This window comes from Pan troglodytes, chromosome 20 (genome assembly GCF_028858775.2).
Source record: "Pan troglodytes isolate AG18354 chromosome 20, NHGRI_mPanTro3-v2.0_pri, whole genome shotgun sequence".
Classification (NCBI taxonomy): domain Eukaryota; kingdom Metazoa; phylum Chordata; class Mammalia; order Primates; family Hominidae; genus Pan; species Pan troglodytes.
Genome location: NC_072418.2, coordinates 19,979,958 through 19,994,142, shown reverse-complemented (window position 1 = coordinate 19,994,142; position 14,185 = coordinate 19,979,958). Strand labels below are relative to the sequence as shown.

Below are 14,185 nucleotides of genomic sequence, written 5' to 3'. Positions count from 1 at the left end.
AGTGACGTGCATCGGGCCGGGAAGGAGAATCGAGGTTCGGCTCGGGCGGCGACGAGAAGCAGCGCTCGGGCGAGCGAGGACCGCGGCCGGCGCGGGCGGGCGCGGCCTTTGTCTCCTCCTCCCGCGCGCTCCGCGGCTGCACCGGCCCCATGAGCCCGCGGCTCCCCGTCGCCCGGGCCGTCCGTAGCCCCTGACCTGGCCTGTCCTCGCCATGGCCGAGGCCGCCTCCGGCGCCGGGGGCACGTCCCTGGAGGGCGAGCGTGGCAAGAGGCCCCCGCCGGAGGGCGAGCCTGCAGCCCCGGCGTCCGGAGTTCTGGGTATGTGTGCGGCGGCTGGACCAGACAGGGTTGCAGGTGCCTGGGGAGCCCGCGTCAACTACACGGGGAGGAGGATCAGGGTCAAACGTAACCTGGCGTGGTGTCTGGACGAGGGGCCGGCTCCTCCCGGCACTGCGGCTGCGGCCCGGCGGGCGGGGCTGGGACGGTGCTTCGGGCTGGGGTCCCGGCGCGGAGACGCGGACACGCCCCTCCGAGAGCCCCAGGCTTGGGCTGCGCCCTGCCACCCCCGGGCTGCGGGATCGCGGCGGGCCAGGGATGTGCTTGAGAGAGTCTCTCCGCGAAGAATACAGAATCATACGGTCCTGGGTTCAAATCCCAGCTTGACTGTGTGACCTTGGGCGCGTGACTTAAACGCTCTGGGCCTCAGTTTCCTCACCTGTGAAATGGGGGTAAGAACCGCACCTAGTCCCTGGGGCTGCTGCAAGGACGGCGCTGTCATAATGTGGTGAAGCGCTCAGGGCTGCTAGTGAGCGCCCCATCGATTGTGGTTTTGGAGGCGGAGCTGGGCCTCAAGAATGAGTAAGATTTGTAAGGGAGGATCTGGGGGGAAGGGCATTTCTGGAGGAAGGCCTGGCTGGTACAAGGACGTGGAGGGAGGAAAATAAGCCAAGCCCAGAGCTCCCGGGGCCTTGAATGCCAGGTGGAGTGGTGAGGAGCCCTGGCGGGGGCCGGAGGAGCCAAGACTGGAGGCTGGGTCCGGATCCCAGAGTGGCCTGACCCGGGCCTGCTACGCCGCCCCCTAGATAAGCTTTTCGGAAAGCGGCTCCTGCAGGCGGGTCGCTACCTGGTGTCCCACAAGGCGTGGATGAAGACGGTGCCTACAGAGAACTGCGACGTGCTGATGACCTTCCCAGGTACCCAAGCCCGCCCGCCCGCCCGCCCAGTGCCCAGATGCGGCTCTCTTGAGCTCGGCTTCCCAGAGCGGGAATACGTAGGAGGCCTTGGGCCCCCTCGTGGCAGGAGCCATCGGTCCCTGTGCCCCTTGGCAGACACGACCGATGACCACACGCTGCTATGGCTGCTGAACCACATCCGCGTGGGCATCCCCGAGCTCATCGTGCAAGTCCGCCACCACCGCCACACGCGTGCCTACGCCTTCTTTGTCACCGCCACGTATGAGAGGCGAGTCCCCTGTCCCTGGCCTCTCGCTGAGCCTGCCACCCGGCTCCCCGCTCTACCAAGTGCCAACCATGCTATCCAGCCGCCCTGCGTTTGTCCCAAAGGCTGCCAGGTGCACCATCCTCAGCTCCAGGATGGTGGGCCGGGGCCTCCCTGTGAGCCCACCTCCTCCGCCTTCTTCACAGCCTACTCCGAGGGGCCGACGAGCTGGGTCTGCGCAAGGCAGTGAAGGCCGAGTTTGGCGGGGGCACCCGCGGCTTCTCCTGCGAGGAGGACTTTATTTATGAGAATGTGGAGAGCGAGCTACGCTTCTTCACCTCCCAGGTGAGGACGGCTCTGGGCCCCCGCATGCATCCTGTGCCTATGAGTTCCCTGAGCTCACGCCCTCTTCCTCGCAGGAACGCCAGAGCATCATCCGCTTCTGGCTACAGAATTTGCGTGCCAAGCAGGGAGAAGCACTCCACAACGTGCGCTTCCTGGAGGACCAGCCAATCAGTGAGCAGGGCGGGGTCAACACCAATCACAGGCAGAGAGTTGGGTGGAGCTCTTCAAAGACAGCTTATCGGAGCAGGAGGGCGGGGCCCAGATCCAACCAGTCAGGGGTTGGCAAAGAGGAAACCAATGAGCTAAAGGGGTGTGGCCTTAGCAAAAGGGTGGAGCTTATCTCCTGAGTTGGGTGGAGCTCCAAGAGGACAGCTTATTAGGACAGGAGGGCAGGGCTTATGTCCAACCAGTTAGGGGTTGGCAAAGAGTTGGGAACCAATGAGCTGAGGGGGCGAGGCTTTGGCCAAAGGGTGGGGCTTGTTTCTGGGAGGTGGGTCCAGGAGAGGCCCTTTTCTGGGTTTGGGATAAGGTGGAGGCAGGAACCATGGACAGCACTCCACTTACAGAGTGGTGCGGCTCTGGGCGTTGGATTCCCCTCCAGGAAACTAGGCACCCAAGTTCACCTTCCGACAGCAAGTTTTTACCATTCCTCAGACGTTCGGGTCCACAAACTGAGCTTTATTTAAAGCAGGGGAACAGGCGCAGTGGCTCCCAGTACTTTGGGAGGTCCAGGCGGTAGCATCACTTGAGCCCAGGAGTTCGAGGTTGCAGTGAGCCATGGTAGCACCACTGCACTCTGTCCAGCCTGGGTGACAGAGCGAGACCCTGTCTCAAAATAAACAAATAAATAAATAAAGTAAAAAATAAGGCCGGGCGCGGTGGCTGACGCCTGTAATCTCAGCACTTTGGGAGGCTGAGGCGGGCGTATCACGAGGTCAGGAGATCGAGACCATCCTGGCCAACATGGTGAAACCCCCATCTCTACTAAAAATACAAAAATTAGCCAAGTGTGGTTGGCGCGCGCCTATAGTCCCAGCTACTCGGGAGGCTGAGGTAGGAGAATCGCTTGAACCCGGGAGGCAGAGGTTGCAGTGAGCTGAGATCGCACTACTGCACTCCAGCCTGGTGACACAGCTAGACCCCGTCTAAAAAAAAAAAAAAAAAATGCCGGGCGCGGTGGCTCACACCTGTAATCTCAGCACGTTGAGAGGCCGAGGCAGGTGGATCACTTGAGGTCAGGAGTTTGAGACCAGCCTGGCCAACGTGGTGAAACCCCGTCTCTACTAAAATACAAAAATTAGCTGGGCGTGGTGGTGGGCACCTATAATCCCAGCTACTCCGGAGGCTGAAGCACGATAATCGCTTGAAGGTTGCGGTGAGCGGAGATCACGCCACTGCACTCCAGCCTGGGCGACAGAGTGAGACTGTCTCAAAAAAAAAAAAACATGGTTCCTCACCAGAACCCCACTCTCCCAGTTCCTTTACATTCTCCCCGCCTGCCCCTGCACCTACAATTTCTGAAGGAGAATCAGATCTTCTATCCGTCTAGAACTTCTCCCCTGGAAAGAGCTCTAGAGGTTTAAGAGCAGGCAAAAAGCTGTGACTTGGGTTTCAGACAAAGAGGGGCTAGCCAGGCTAGGCACAGGTGGAGGGGCGGGGATCACCTGTGCTCCTCCCTCCACAGTCCCCGAGCTGGCAGCACGTGGGATCATCCAGCAGGTGTTCCCTGTCCACGAGCAGCGTATTCTGAACCGCCTCATGAAGTCATGGGTGCAGGCCGTGTGTGAAAACCAGCCTCTAGGTGCTGCCTGGGCTGGGGGGTGGGAGGGAGTCCCAGCAGACAGGCAGGGGGTGACTGAGACCCACTTGTCCCCTGGCAGATGACATCTGTGATTACTTTGGTGTGAAAATTGCCATGTACTTCGCCTGGCTGGGCTTCTACACGTCGGCTATGGTATACCCAGCTGTCTTCGGGTCTGTCCTGTACACATTCACAGAGGCTGATCAGGTACTGGGCAGGGACCCTGCAAGGTCTGGGGGATCCAGAGGCGCCCTCCTTTCTGGACTGGCACAGACAATGACTCAACTCTTCTCTGCCACTCACAGACAAGCCGGGATGTTTCCTGCGTGGTCTTTGCCCTCTTCAACGTGATCTGGTCGACGCTGTTCCTAGAGGAATGGAAGCGGAGAGGGGCTGAGCTGGCATACAAGTGGGGGACGCTGGACTCACCTGGGGAAGCCGTGGAGGAGCCACGCCCCCAGTTCAGGGTCAGTTGGGGGCTGAGTCCAGGGTCATGGAGACAGGACAAAGGTAAATGGTGGGGGGCACTGCAGGAGCAAAGGCAGAGAGGTGTGAAACAGGATTGTTTCATCAAAGAGGGTAGGCCAAACCGAGGCGGGCTCTATGTGCTCCCCAGGGGGAGGGGTGGAAGTTGGATTTGAGGGACTGGGAACAGTGCCCTAGGTGGGTGACCTGAGAGGGTCACCTCCGCATGATGGAGGGAAATTGAGTTCTGAGGATAGGGAGGGGTGCAGAAGGCAGAGGTGGCCCCTCTGAGCTCATGCTGGGCCTGGCCTTTGCCCACCATCAGGGCGTGCGACGTATCAGCCCCATCACGCGGGCCGAGGAGTTCTACTACCCGCCCTGGAAGCGGCTGCTCTTCCAGCTGCTTGTGAGCCTCCCCCTGTGCCTGGCGTGCCTCGTCTGTGTCTTCTTGCTCATGCTTGGCTGCTTCCAGCTGCAGGTGACCCCCCATACCCCCACCCGCCCTGTCCTTGGTGCCTAGCTCCACCTTGGGCTGAGCCCTGCAGCTGGGATGAGCCCTGAACCCCCTTCTCCCGCAGGAGCTGGTGCTGAGCGTGAAGGGGTTGCCCCGTCTCGCCCGATTCCTGCCTAAGGTCATGCTGGCCCTGCTTGTCAGTGTGAGTGCCGAGGGCTACAAGAAGCTAGCCATCTGGCTCAATGACATGGGTACGGCCTGCCAGGGGGTCTCTGGGAGGAAGGTCTCCACTGCCCCTTGGGATCCCTGCCACCCTTGCGGGGACCGCGGCTGCCCCCTCACTCCCCGCCTTGGCCCCTAGAAAATTACCGGCTGGAGAGCGCCTATGAGAAGCACCTCATCATCAAAGTTGTCCTGGTGAGTCATCACCATCGGACAGGCAGGGGGACAACGGGGAAGCTGTGGCATCTGTATGGGGCACAAGGAAGGCTCCAAGGAGTCGGGTGGGGGTGCAGGGTGACCACCGCCTGCCTCCTTCCTGCAGTTCCAGTTTGTCAACTCGTACCTGAGCCTCTTCTACATCGGTTTCTACCTCAAGGACATGGAGCGCTTGAAAGAGGTGAGACCCCCGCCCCAGCGGCAGTCCCCCCTGCCCCCATGGCGGCCAGCGAGGGGCCAGACCCGGCACAAGGGGTCCAAGGGCTCTCCAGCCCCTCCCTCCCCTCCTCCATCCTTCTCTCCTGTCTGTCCGTCCGTTGTCTGTCGTCTGTGCGTCCTCTCTCTGCCTGTCGTCCCCCCATCTGTCCGTCCATCTGTCCGTCGGTCCCTTCACAGCTCCTGCTCGTCCTGTCCCTGTCCCAGAGCCTCGAGCGGCAGCTGCGGGCGGTGCTGGTCCCGCTCGCGGCCCTGCGGTTCCGCCTGCTCCTCCTCTCCCTCCGGGGCCTCCTGCTCGCGGCCCGGGCCAAAGTACGGGCAGGTGGCGAGCCCGTGGGTCCTCGCCGGGGTGGGCAGCGTGGCTGTGCTGGGGGCCTGGCGCGCCGAGCTGAGGGCGCATGCGCGGAGGGAATCTGGGGTCGGGGGCGGCCAGCAAGCAGGTGCAGGCGGCTGGGGGCGCACGCGGCCCAGTGCACCGACAGAGCCCGCGGTGGGGTGGAGACGCGCTGGGCCTGCCCGTGAGGTGGGCGAGGAGCGCTGCGCGTGCCAGGCTGTATTTTGTGGCTGAGCGCTGGGGGCCTCGCGTCGAGGCGCGTCCAAAGCAGCGGAGTTAGGAACCGGATTCGGCGTGTGTCTGGGCATGGTGCTCCGGCGGGGCGCCCAGGGAGGGTGAGTCCCCCGATCCCGGCGCCCCGCTTGCCCCCCACGCGCCTCTCTCCTTCCCCTTCCTGCCCCCAGATGCTGGCCACGCTGCTGATCACCCGCCAGTTCCTCCAGAACGTGCGCGAGGTCCTGCAGCCGCACCTGTACCGGCGCCTGGGCCGCGGCGAGCTGGGCCTGCGGGCCGTCTGGGAGCTGGCCCGAGCCCTGCTTGGCCTCCTGAGCCTCCGGCGCCCTGCGCCCCGCCGCCTCGAACCCCAGGCGGATGAGGGCGGGGGCGGCGGCAGCGGGGGCGGGGGCCGCAGGTGCCTCAGCGGGGGCTGCGGGGCGCCGGAGGAGGAGGAGGAGGCGGCGCTGGTGGAGCGGCGGCGGGCGGGGGAAGGCGGGGAGGAGGGGGACGGGCCTCCAGGGGGCAAGGAGGAGGACGAGGACGACGAGGAGGAGGAGGACGAGGAGGAAGAGGAGGACGAGGAGGAGGGCGAGGAAGGGGGCCTCCTGGACTGCGGGCTCCGGCTGAAGAAGGTCAGCTTCGCTGAGCGCGGCGCGGGGCGGCGTCGGCCCGGCCCAAGCCCGGAGGCCCTCCTGGAGGAAGGGAGCCCCACTATGGTGGAGAAGGGGCTGGAGCCGGGAGTGTTCACCCTGGCCGAGGAGGACGACGAGGCGGAGGGGGCTCCCGGCAGCCCTGAACGGGAGCCCCCGGCCATCTTGTTCCGCCGGGCCGGGGGCGAGGGCCGAGACCAGGGGCCCGACGGGGGCCCGGACCCGGAACCCGGCTCCAACAGCGATTCGACCCGTAGGCAGAGACGGCAGAACCGGTCGTCTTGGATTGACCCGCCGGAGGAGGAACACTCGCCCCAGCTCACCCAGGCAGAGCTGGAGAGCTGTATGAAGAAGTACGAGGTGAGGAGGGGGCGGGGCCTCGCAGGGGGCGGGGCCTCGCCGGGGACGGGACACACCGTCCGAGGGTGAAGGCCGTGGGTGTGGGAGTGGTGATAACAGGGTCATTGATGTTGGGATGCTGCAGGAGAGGAAGGCCTAGCCAGATACAGGAAGCCTCTGGACTGGCTGAGGATGGGGACAGGCCCTGGGTCCACATGGGATAATCTGAGGGAGGCGGGCTCAATGGGAGAAAGATTGTCCCAGGGAAGAGGCTTCCAGGTCTGAGGCCCGCCCACTCGCAGGACACGTTCCAGGACTACCAGGAGATGTTCGTGCAGTTCGGCTACGTCGTGCTCTTCTCGTCCGCCTTCCCCCTGGCGGCGCTGTGCGCCCTGGTCAACAACCTCATTGAGATCCGCAGCGACGCCTTCAAGCTGTGCACCGGGCTGCAGCGGCCCTTCGGCCAGCGCGTGGAAAGCATCGGCCAGTGGCAGGTGGGGGGAAACCAAGAGCTCCGAGCTGAGGCCCAGAGGGAGCCCAGGTGCAGCTGGGAGGAGTCTGGGGTCTGGGGAGGCCGGCTGGACCCCGCCTGAGCCCTCCTGCCGCCCTGCAGAAGGTGATGGAGGCCATGGGTGTCCTAGCGATTGTGGTCAACTGCTACTTAATCGGCCAGTGCGGGCAGCTGCAGCGCCTCTTCCCCTGGCTGAGCCCGGAGGCAGCCATCGTGTCGGTGGTAGTGCTCGAGGTGGGGCCGGCGACAGGGGCGGGGGCAGCTGGGAGGCGAGAGGGCGGCCCCAGCGTCTGCAGCCTGCAGCCTCCTCTCTGCCACCCCTGCAGCACTTCGCTCTGCTCCTCAAGTACCTCATCCACGTGGCCATCCCCGATATCCCGGGCTGGGTGGCCGAGGAAATGGCCAAGCTGGAGTACCAGCGCCGCGAGGCCTTTAAGGTAGGGGGGCCAGGCTGGGCTCGGTTTTCTCATTGGTGGGGCTGCTGGTGGATCTCTGATCTTGGTGGCCAATTCCTTAGCGTAAGGGCAAATGCAGAGACTGCACAGAGCTGGGTATAATAATTAGTGCTCCCTGGCTGGGTGCAGTGGCTCACTCCTATGATCCCAGCGCTTTGGGAGGCCAAAGTGGGAGGATCGCTTGAGCCCAGGAGTTTGAGGCTGCAGCGAGCTATGATTGCGCCACTGCACTCCAGCCTGGGTGATGGAGCAAGACCCTGTCTCTAAAAAGAGTAATAATAAGCAATAGTAACTAGTGCTCACAACGGGTCCAGTCGCTTCTGGAATCCTGGCAGCATCCAGCATGAGGCTGGCCCTTCAGAACCTTCAGCCATCCACCAGCTTGCCCGATTGCATCCTGTTAGGGGGCCAGGGACACAGCGGAGGCTTCCTAGAAGCGCAGCTTCTTCCGCATTCCTCAGAAAGCTACAGAATGGGCCAAGGAGCTCCCCAGTGACTGCACAGGGAACATTCCTCGAGGATGACAATGTCCTTTGTCTGCACTGTCCCTGCAGCCTTTAGCTACAGGTGATAAGTGAGCACGTTGAAGTGGGGCTGCTGCGACCGAGAAACTGAATTTTTATTTTATTGAACAGAGCCTCGCGTGGCTACCTGGGTATAGTCTGCTGCAGCCATAGTCCTTTTTGTTGTTGTTGTTGTTGTTTTTTCTTTGAGACAGAATCTCTCTCACTCTGTCATCCAGGCTGGAGTGCATGGAGTGCAGTGGCACAATCTCGGCTCACCGCAATCTCCACCTCCCAGGTTTAAGCAATTCTCATGCCTCCCAAATAGCTGGGATTACAGGCATGTCCCACCACGCCTGGCTAATTTTTCTATTTTTAATAGAGATGGGGTTTCACCATGTTGGCCAGGCTGGTCTCCACCTCCTGACCTCAAGCAATCTGCCCACCTCCCAAAGTGCTGGGATTATAGGCGTGAGCCACCGTACCCAGCCTGCAGCCACGGTTCTGTCTCTTGCCTGTTCTCTGGGAAGCAGGGGATCAGTTGAGGCTCAGGATTGGTTTCCACTTTACCAATTCCTAAGACGCTGTCTGGCACACAGCCGGGGACAGAGTTGATGGCCAGTGAATGTTTGTTTTCTTTTCAATTCCCAGAAAGTACCGGCGTGGGTCCAGGGATTCATTCAGTTGCACCCAATAAGCCTCGGAATCTCTCTCCAGTTCCCCAGAGAACCTCAGTGTGGGCCCAGAGATGAAGTTGGCGCCCAATACGCTTTTTTTCTTTTTCTCTTTTTTGAGACAGTCTCGCTTTGTCCCCAGGCTGGAGTGCAATGGCACAATCTCAGCTCACTGCAACCTCCGTCTCCCAGGTTCAAGCGATTCTCCTGCCTCAGCCTTCCGAGTAGCTGGAATTACAGGCGTGTGCCACCATGCTCAGCTAATTTTTTTATTTTTGGTAGAGACGGGGTTTTGCCATTTTGTCCAGGCTGGTCTCGAACTCCTGGCCTCAAGTGATCCGCCCATCTCAGCCTCCCAAAGTGCTGGGATTACAGGCGCAAGCCACTGCGCCCAGCCCCAATAAGCATTTAAGCCTCCCTCATTTCCACAGAGAGGCTGATCATGTATCTGGGAATGCCGTTGGCACCCAATAAGTGATTGGCTCTCTCCCACTTCTGCAGGGAGCCCCCATTGTGGGTGCAGGGATACAGTTGGAGCCTAATAAGCATTTAAGTCTCCCCCACTTTTGCAGAGAGCCCTGGCATGCACCAGCCTCAGCTGGCACCCGCTAACACCCTTTCTTCTTAGTCCTGTAACGGCTTGGCTCTACCTGCAGAGACACGAACGCCAGGCCCAGCATCGCTACCAGCAGCAGCAGCGCAGGCGGCGGGAGGAGGAGGAGCGACAGCGCCATGCAGAGCACCATGCCCGGCGGGAGCATGATTCTGGTGGCCGAGAGGAGGCGAGGGCTGAGGGCTCTGGGCTGGACCCTGCCACCTCCTCCGAGAAGGCCTCTGCCAAGGCCAAGGGCAGCACTGCGGGTGGCCACGGGCCTGAACGGCCCAAGCGCCCAGGGTCCCTGCTGGCACCCAACAACGTCATGAAGTTGAAGCAGATCATCCCACTGCAGGGCAAATTCCTCTCGTCGGGGGCCACATCCTCACTGGCTGCTGCAGGGGCCGGAGCCACCACCCGGCCTCCCCCTGCCCAGTCACCCACAGGCAGCGACACCCGCCTGCCTGCCTTCCTCAGCTTCAAGTTCCTCAAGTCACCCGAGACCCGGCGGGACTCTGAGCGCAGCCACTCACCGCCCAAAGCCTTCCACGCTGGCAAGCTCTTCCCCTTTGGTGGCACCCGGGCTGAGCCTGGGTCCAACGGGGCGGGCGGGCAGGCCCGGCCAGATGGGACCCCCAGCAGTGGCAGCAGCCGGGTTCAGAGGAGTGGGCCGGTGGACGAGGCCCTGGCTGAGGAGCTGGAAGCCCCCCGGCCCGAAGAGGAAGGCTCAGGTCACAAGCTTTAACTCGGGGGTGGGGACGCCGGGCCGGCTTTGGGGATAGGGTAGGGTGGTCAGGCCTGGGGAGAGGGGCTGAAGGGGACAGGGGAAGCCCGGTCTTAGGTCCTGGTGGGGACCTGGGTCAGTGGTACGTGGAGCCTCTCAGTTAAAGCCTGCTTAGTATCTCCAGGGCCTTTGTTAGCCTGGAGCCCCGTGCCTGACCCTCCCCAGGGAGGGATGCCAAAGCCCCTTGTCCCAGGACTGCACCCAGGGACCCCCACCATGCTCCGGTGCCAGGAGAGATGAGGGAGGCCTGTTTCCCAACCAGCCCACCCTTCTCCTGCTCCAGCTCACTCTTGGGGGGGACTTGACCCCCCAGGCCTCTATGCAAATCCACACCCTGCAGCCCAGCTGTTCAGGAAGGCCTTCCTCGAGGTGGGGCTGGGGCTGCCCACCCAGGGAGCTCCCACATGTGCTGAGCAGAGGTGCAGGCCTCACCCCTACCCTCCCACCCCCACCACCTCCCCTGCCCCAATCCCAGCCTGGGCTCCAGCAACCCCATTCCCAGGGAGCCCAACAGGTGGCAGCTGCAGCACAAGGGCCATAGGTCAGAAGCCAGAGGGACTTCCTCAAACTGTCCTCCCCCTGTGACCGGCAGGGGCCATGCCCAGAGGCAGGGTATGCACCGGAAGCCGCCCAGGGGGCCGCCCCACCTCAGTCTCTGATCAGAAGCAATAAGGCCTTTATGTGCCTGGATGCCCGGGAGGGAGCGCGGGCAGGGTCGCCAGCCCGGCGGGGTCCGGCGGGGGCGGCATCCCCCCGGAACGGCCCCTCTCGCCTCCGCAGGGACAGCGCTGGCCCCCGTGGGCGCCCCTGCCCTCCGCACCCGCCGCAGCCGGAGCCCCGCGCCGCCGCCGCCAATGCCGCTGCCCCGGCCCCCGACACCGCCCGCCGGCTGCTGGCAGTGGGACGGGCCCTGGGGCTGCGGGGGCGAGGGTGCCGCCCCCCGCCAGGCCCTGGCCGCTGCCGAGTGCCCACCATGTGCCATGGCCGGGCCCCCACCCGCCCCCCAGCCCCTGCCGGGAGACGCCAGCTTTTACAGCCTCCCGCCCCCACCGCTGCCGCCCACCTCGGATCCCCTCGAGACCCCAGCGCCCTCCCCTAGCCCCAGCCCCAGCCCCAGCCCCCAGGCCGTGTGCTGGCCCAGCGGCTGGCATTAGCTCTACCCGCCCTGCCTTCTCTTCTCATATGCAATATCAGTCATTCACAGGGGCGGCCGGTCCCCAAAATGCAAAATGCGCTTCAGCCCCCGAGGGCCCCCAGTATTGGCCGGTGCCCCCCATCTGCCGTTTTCCTTTCCAAACGAAAGGAAACCCACAAATCCAACAGAAAACACACACACACACACACACACACACACACACACAATAGGCGATTATTTATTTGTTTTTAATTTATTTTGTCATATTTTTGTAAAACGGCAGAAATGCAATAAAAACTATATTTCAACAGTGCCCGAGGTCAGAGCAGTGGAAAAGGGAGTGGGGGTGGGGGAGTCTGGGTGGCTGGGGCCTAGGTTGGGAACCCCCCTCCCCCCATCCTGGTACAGGCTGGCTTGACCCGTGGGGGCCTCCTCCCAAAAACTGGGTCTCGGCCACAGATGGAAAACTCCAGGCTGCGCCGCCTCTGAGACGGCCCAGATTTGGAGGCCAACTTCAGCCCTGGCTTCAGCCACTAGACAAAGGAAGGAATCTCTAAGTGCTGAAAAGAGGCGACAATGTGTGCACAGGCCCCAGTCCTGAGTAAGACTCCTTCTCAAAGAGGACAGCGCAGTGGTTTGCAAGACGTGGCCCCTTCTGGCACACCCGCCTCCTGGAACATCGTCTGGGGAGCCAGAGACAGTGGGAAGAGCTTGTGGCATGAACATCAGAAGGCACCTGGCACCTGAGCCTCCTGCAGTCCCTGACTTGTGATACTGAGAGAATGGCACATTTGGGTGTCCCCAGGACACGGGGTGGCATTGGGATGCAGCAGGGATGTCCCACTGTGGGACGGACATCAGACCCAAGTCACTGGGACTCTGTTGTATGACTCAGGAACAGGAACGTGGCCTCTCAGACCCTCACATTTTTCAGGAAGAGGACAAATGTGTCCACATCCAAAGGCTTAAGGCTCAGAGACCAACATGGCCATGCTGCAGGGCTGGGCCAGTGTGAGCAAGGGGCCCTTCGGGAGGCTGTGGAGAAGTCAGAGTTCACTGGAGGCAGGAGAACAGCCTGTGCAAAGGCGGAGAAGGTGGAAGGCAGTTTGGGGGAACAGTGGGGTAAAGGGGACCCCAAAGGCAGGAGGGTAGGCAGAGGCCGGCTCAGGGGCCCAGCGTCCTCCCACAGGCAGTGGGAGCTACACAGGGTGTGTGTGCCAGGTGGGGCATGTCCCGACAGACCCAGGGGTTCTAGGGGGAGGCCACAGGGAGGCAAGCTGGGGCACAGCCCTCAGACCCCAAAGGAGGGAGCTGAGGTAGGGGAGGGGAAGGAGGTGCCCGCCCAGCAGCCCTGCAGAGTGATGGGCAGACAGCACAGGCAGGAGACAGCCCCCAGCCACTCAAAGCAGAAACTGGGAGCCGGAGAGGTCTAGACAGGCCGAGGGGAAAGGCGGGAGTGCCCCCTGCTCCCACTCTGGCCCCTGGCCTTGGAAGCTGAAGTCCCACCATGTCAGTCATTCACAGATGGACACCGCAGGCCTGCCCAGGTCACACCAACCCTGGGGACTGGGACTCCCCAGCTGGCCTGGGAGCCTCCAGGGCATTCAGCTGGACCCGGCACCACCGACCGCAGTCAAGTGTGCATTTCCTCACCACCTGTCCTGTGACCACATGGCCCCTGTAGCACCATCACTGTGGTGTAGACACTGCCGGGAGCTGGGAGGTACAGCTGGGTGGCTGTGCTGTGCCTGGGCCTGGTCAGCCACTCCTTGTGTAGGACAGGAGCCCACCCTGGCACTCTCCGTCCTTGGGAGAGATGGGCCGCCTAGGCCCGAGGGTCTGACACAGGCAGGGCCCTCCACAGTGGAATCTGGGGCAGGCGGACCCTCCATAGCCCGGAGTGTCTGCTAGCTCTGTGGCCCAACCCTACACCATCCCAACGCCCTCAGACTCAGCTCTCAAAACAGAGACCTCTGCCAGGCACGGTGGCTCACGTCTGTAACCCCAGCACTTTGGGAGGCTGAGGAAGGTGGATGACTTGAGCCCAGGAGTTTGAGACTAGCCTGGGCAACATGGTGAAACCCTGTCTCTACAAAAAATTTTTAAAATATTAGCCAGGCAGCCGGGTGTGGTCACAGCACTTTGGGAGGCCGAGGCAGGCGAAGCACCTGAGGTCAGGAGTTCGAGACCAGCCTGGCCAACATGACAAAATGCCGTCTCCACTAAAAATAGAAAAATTAGCTGGGTGTAGGGGTGCACGCGTGTAATCCCAGCTACTCAGGAGGCTGAGGTAGGAGAATCACTTGAACCTGGGAGGCGGAGGTTGTAGTGAGCTGAGATCTTGCCACTGCACTCCAGCCTGGGAGACACAGCAAGACTCCATCTCAAAAAAAAAAAAAATTAGCCAGGCATGGTGGTGTGTGCCTGTGGTCCCAGCGGCTTGGAAGGCTGAGGTGGGAGGAAGGCTTGAGGTCGAGGCTGCAGTGAGCTGTGATTACACCACACTGCACTCCAGCCTGGGAAAGAGTACAAGACCCCAACTCAAACAAACAAAACAAAACAAAAGAAAACTGAGACCCCCACCACCACCAGTGGGGGCAATAAGGGGAGAAGCGGTGGTCCCCCAGCCCCAGGCTTAGTGGTCAGGGCCACAAACCTTCTGCCCAGAGCCCGAACACCCCCTACATACCCAAGCTCAGCCCCAAACCCAGCCCAGCTGGCGGAAGAGGGGTCCCCATGAGCGGCCATGGCACATGCCAACTGCCAGGTGCCAACCTTCTGTACAGCTCCTCTATGACCCAGCAAGGGTGAGGCCACCACCTAGGACAGCAAGA

At 62.2% G+C, this 14,185-nt stretch overlaps 1 protein-coding gene across 6 annotated transcripts; it reads left to right on the top strand.

Annotated features, from left to right (window-relative positions):
• The first annotated feature begins 38 nt into the window (after nt 1-38).
• On the top strand, nt 39-11,664 carry ANO8 (anoctamin 8). 6 transcript variants are annotated; one of them, XM_054673123.2, is made up of 19 exons: nt 39-317; nt 1,082-1,192; nt 1,328-1,460; nt 1,643-1,781; nt 1,856-1,952; nt 3,466-3,582; nt 3,662-3,789; nt 3,888-4,049; nt 4,373-4,525; nt 4,626-4,752; nt 4,863-4,918; nt 5,046-5,120; nt 5,336-5,467; nt 5,894-6,715; nt 6,997-7,188; nt 7,308-7,439; nt 7,532-7,642; nt 9,494-10,163; nt 10,997-11,664. In XM_054673123.2, exons 1-19 carry the CDS (start codon nt 212-214, stop codon nt 11,368-11,370), a joined length of 3,837 nt encoding a protein of 1,278 aa, XP_054529098.1. In that variant the 5' UTR covers nt 39-211; the 3' UTR covers nt 11,371-11,664. The 6 variants fall into 6 exon arrangements, with proteins under 6 accessions (XP_054529098.1, XP_054529099.1, XP_016790922.3 ...); XM_054673126.1 differs by lacking the exon at nt 39-317 and adding an exon at nt 325-727; XM_054673124.2 differs by lacking the exon at nt 3,466-3,582.
• Nucleotides 11,665-14,185: the final 2,521 nt, after the last annotated feature.

What these genes read in the sequence shown, in the direction of transcription:
- ANO8 (XM_054673123.2), top strand. Translation starts at nt 212, where the DNA reads ATGGCCGAGGCCGCCTCCGGCGCCGGGGGCACGTCCCTGGAGGGCGAG. An exon ending in TACGCTTCTTCACCTCCCAG is followed by an intron (nt 1,782 to 1,855) that starts GTGAGGACGGCT and finishes TCTTCCTCGCAG; the next exon opens with GAACGCCAGAGCATCATCCG. An exon ending in TGTCGGTGGTAGTGCTCGAG is followed by an intron (nt 7,440 to 7,531) that starts GTGGGGCCGGCG and finishes CCACCCCTGCAG; the next exon opens with CACTTCGCTCTGCTCCTCAA.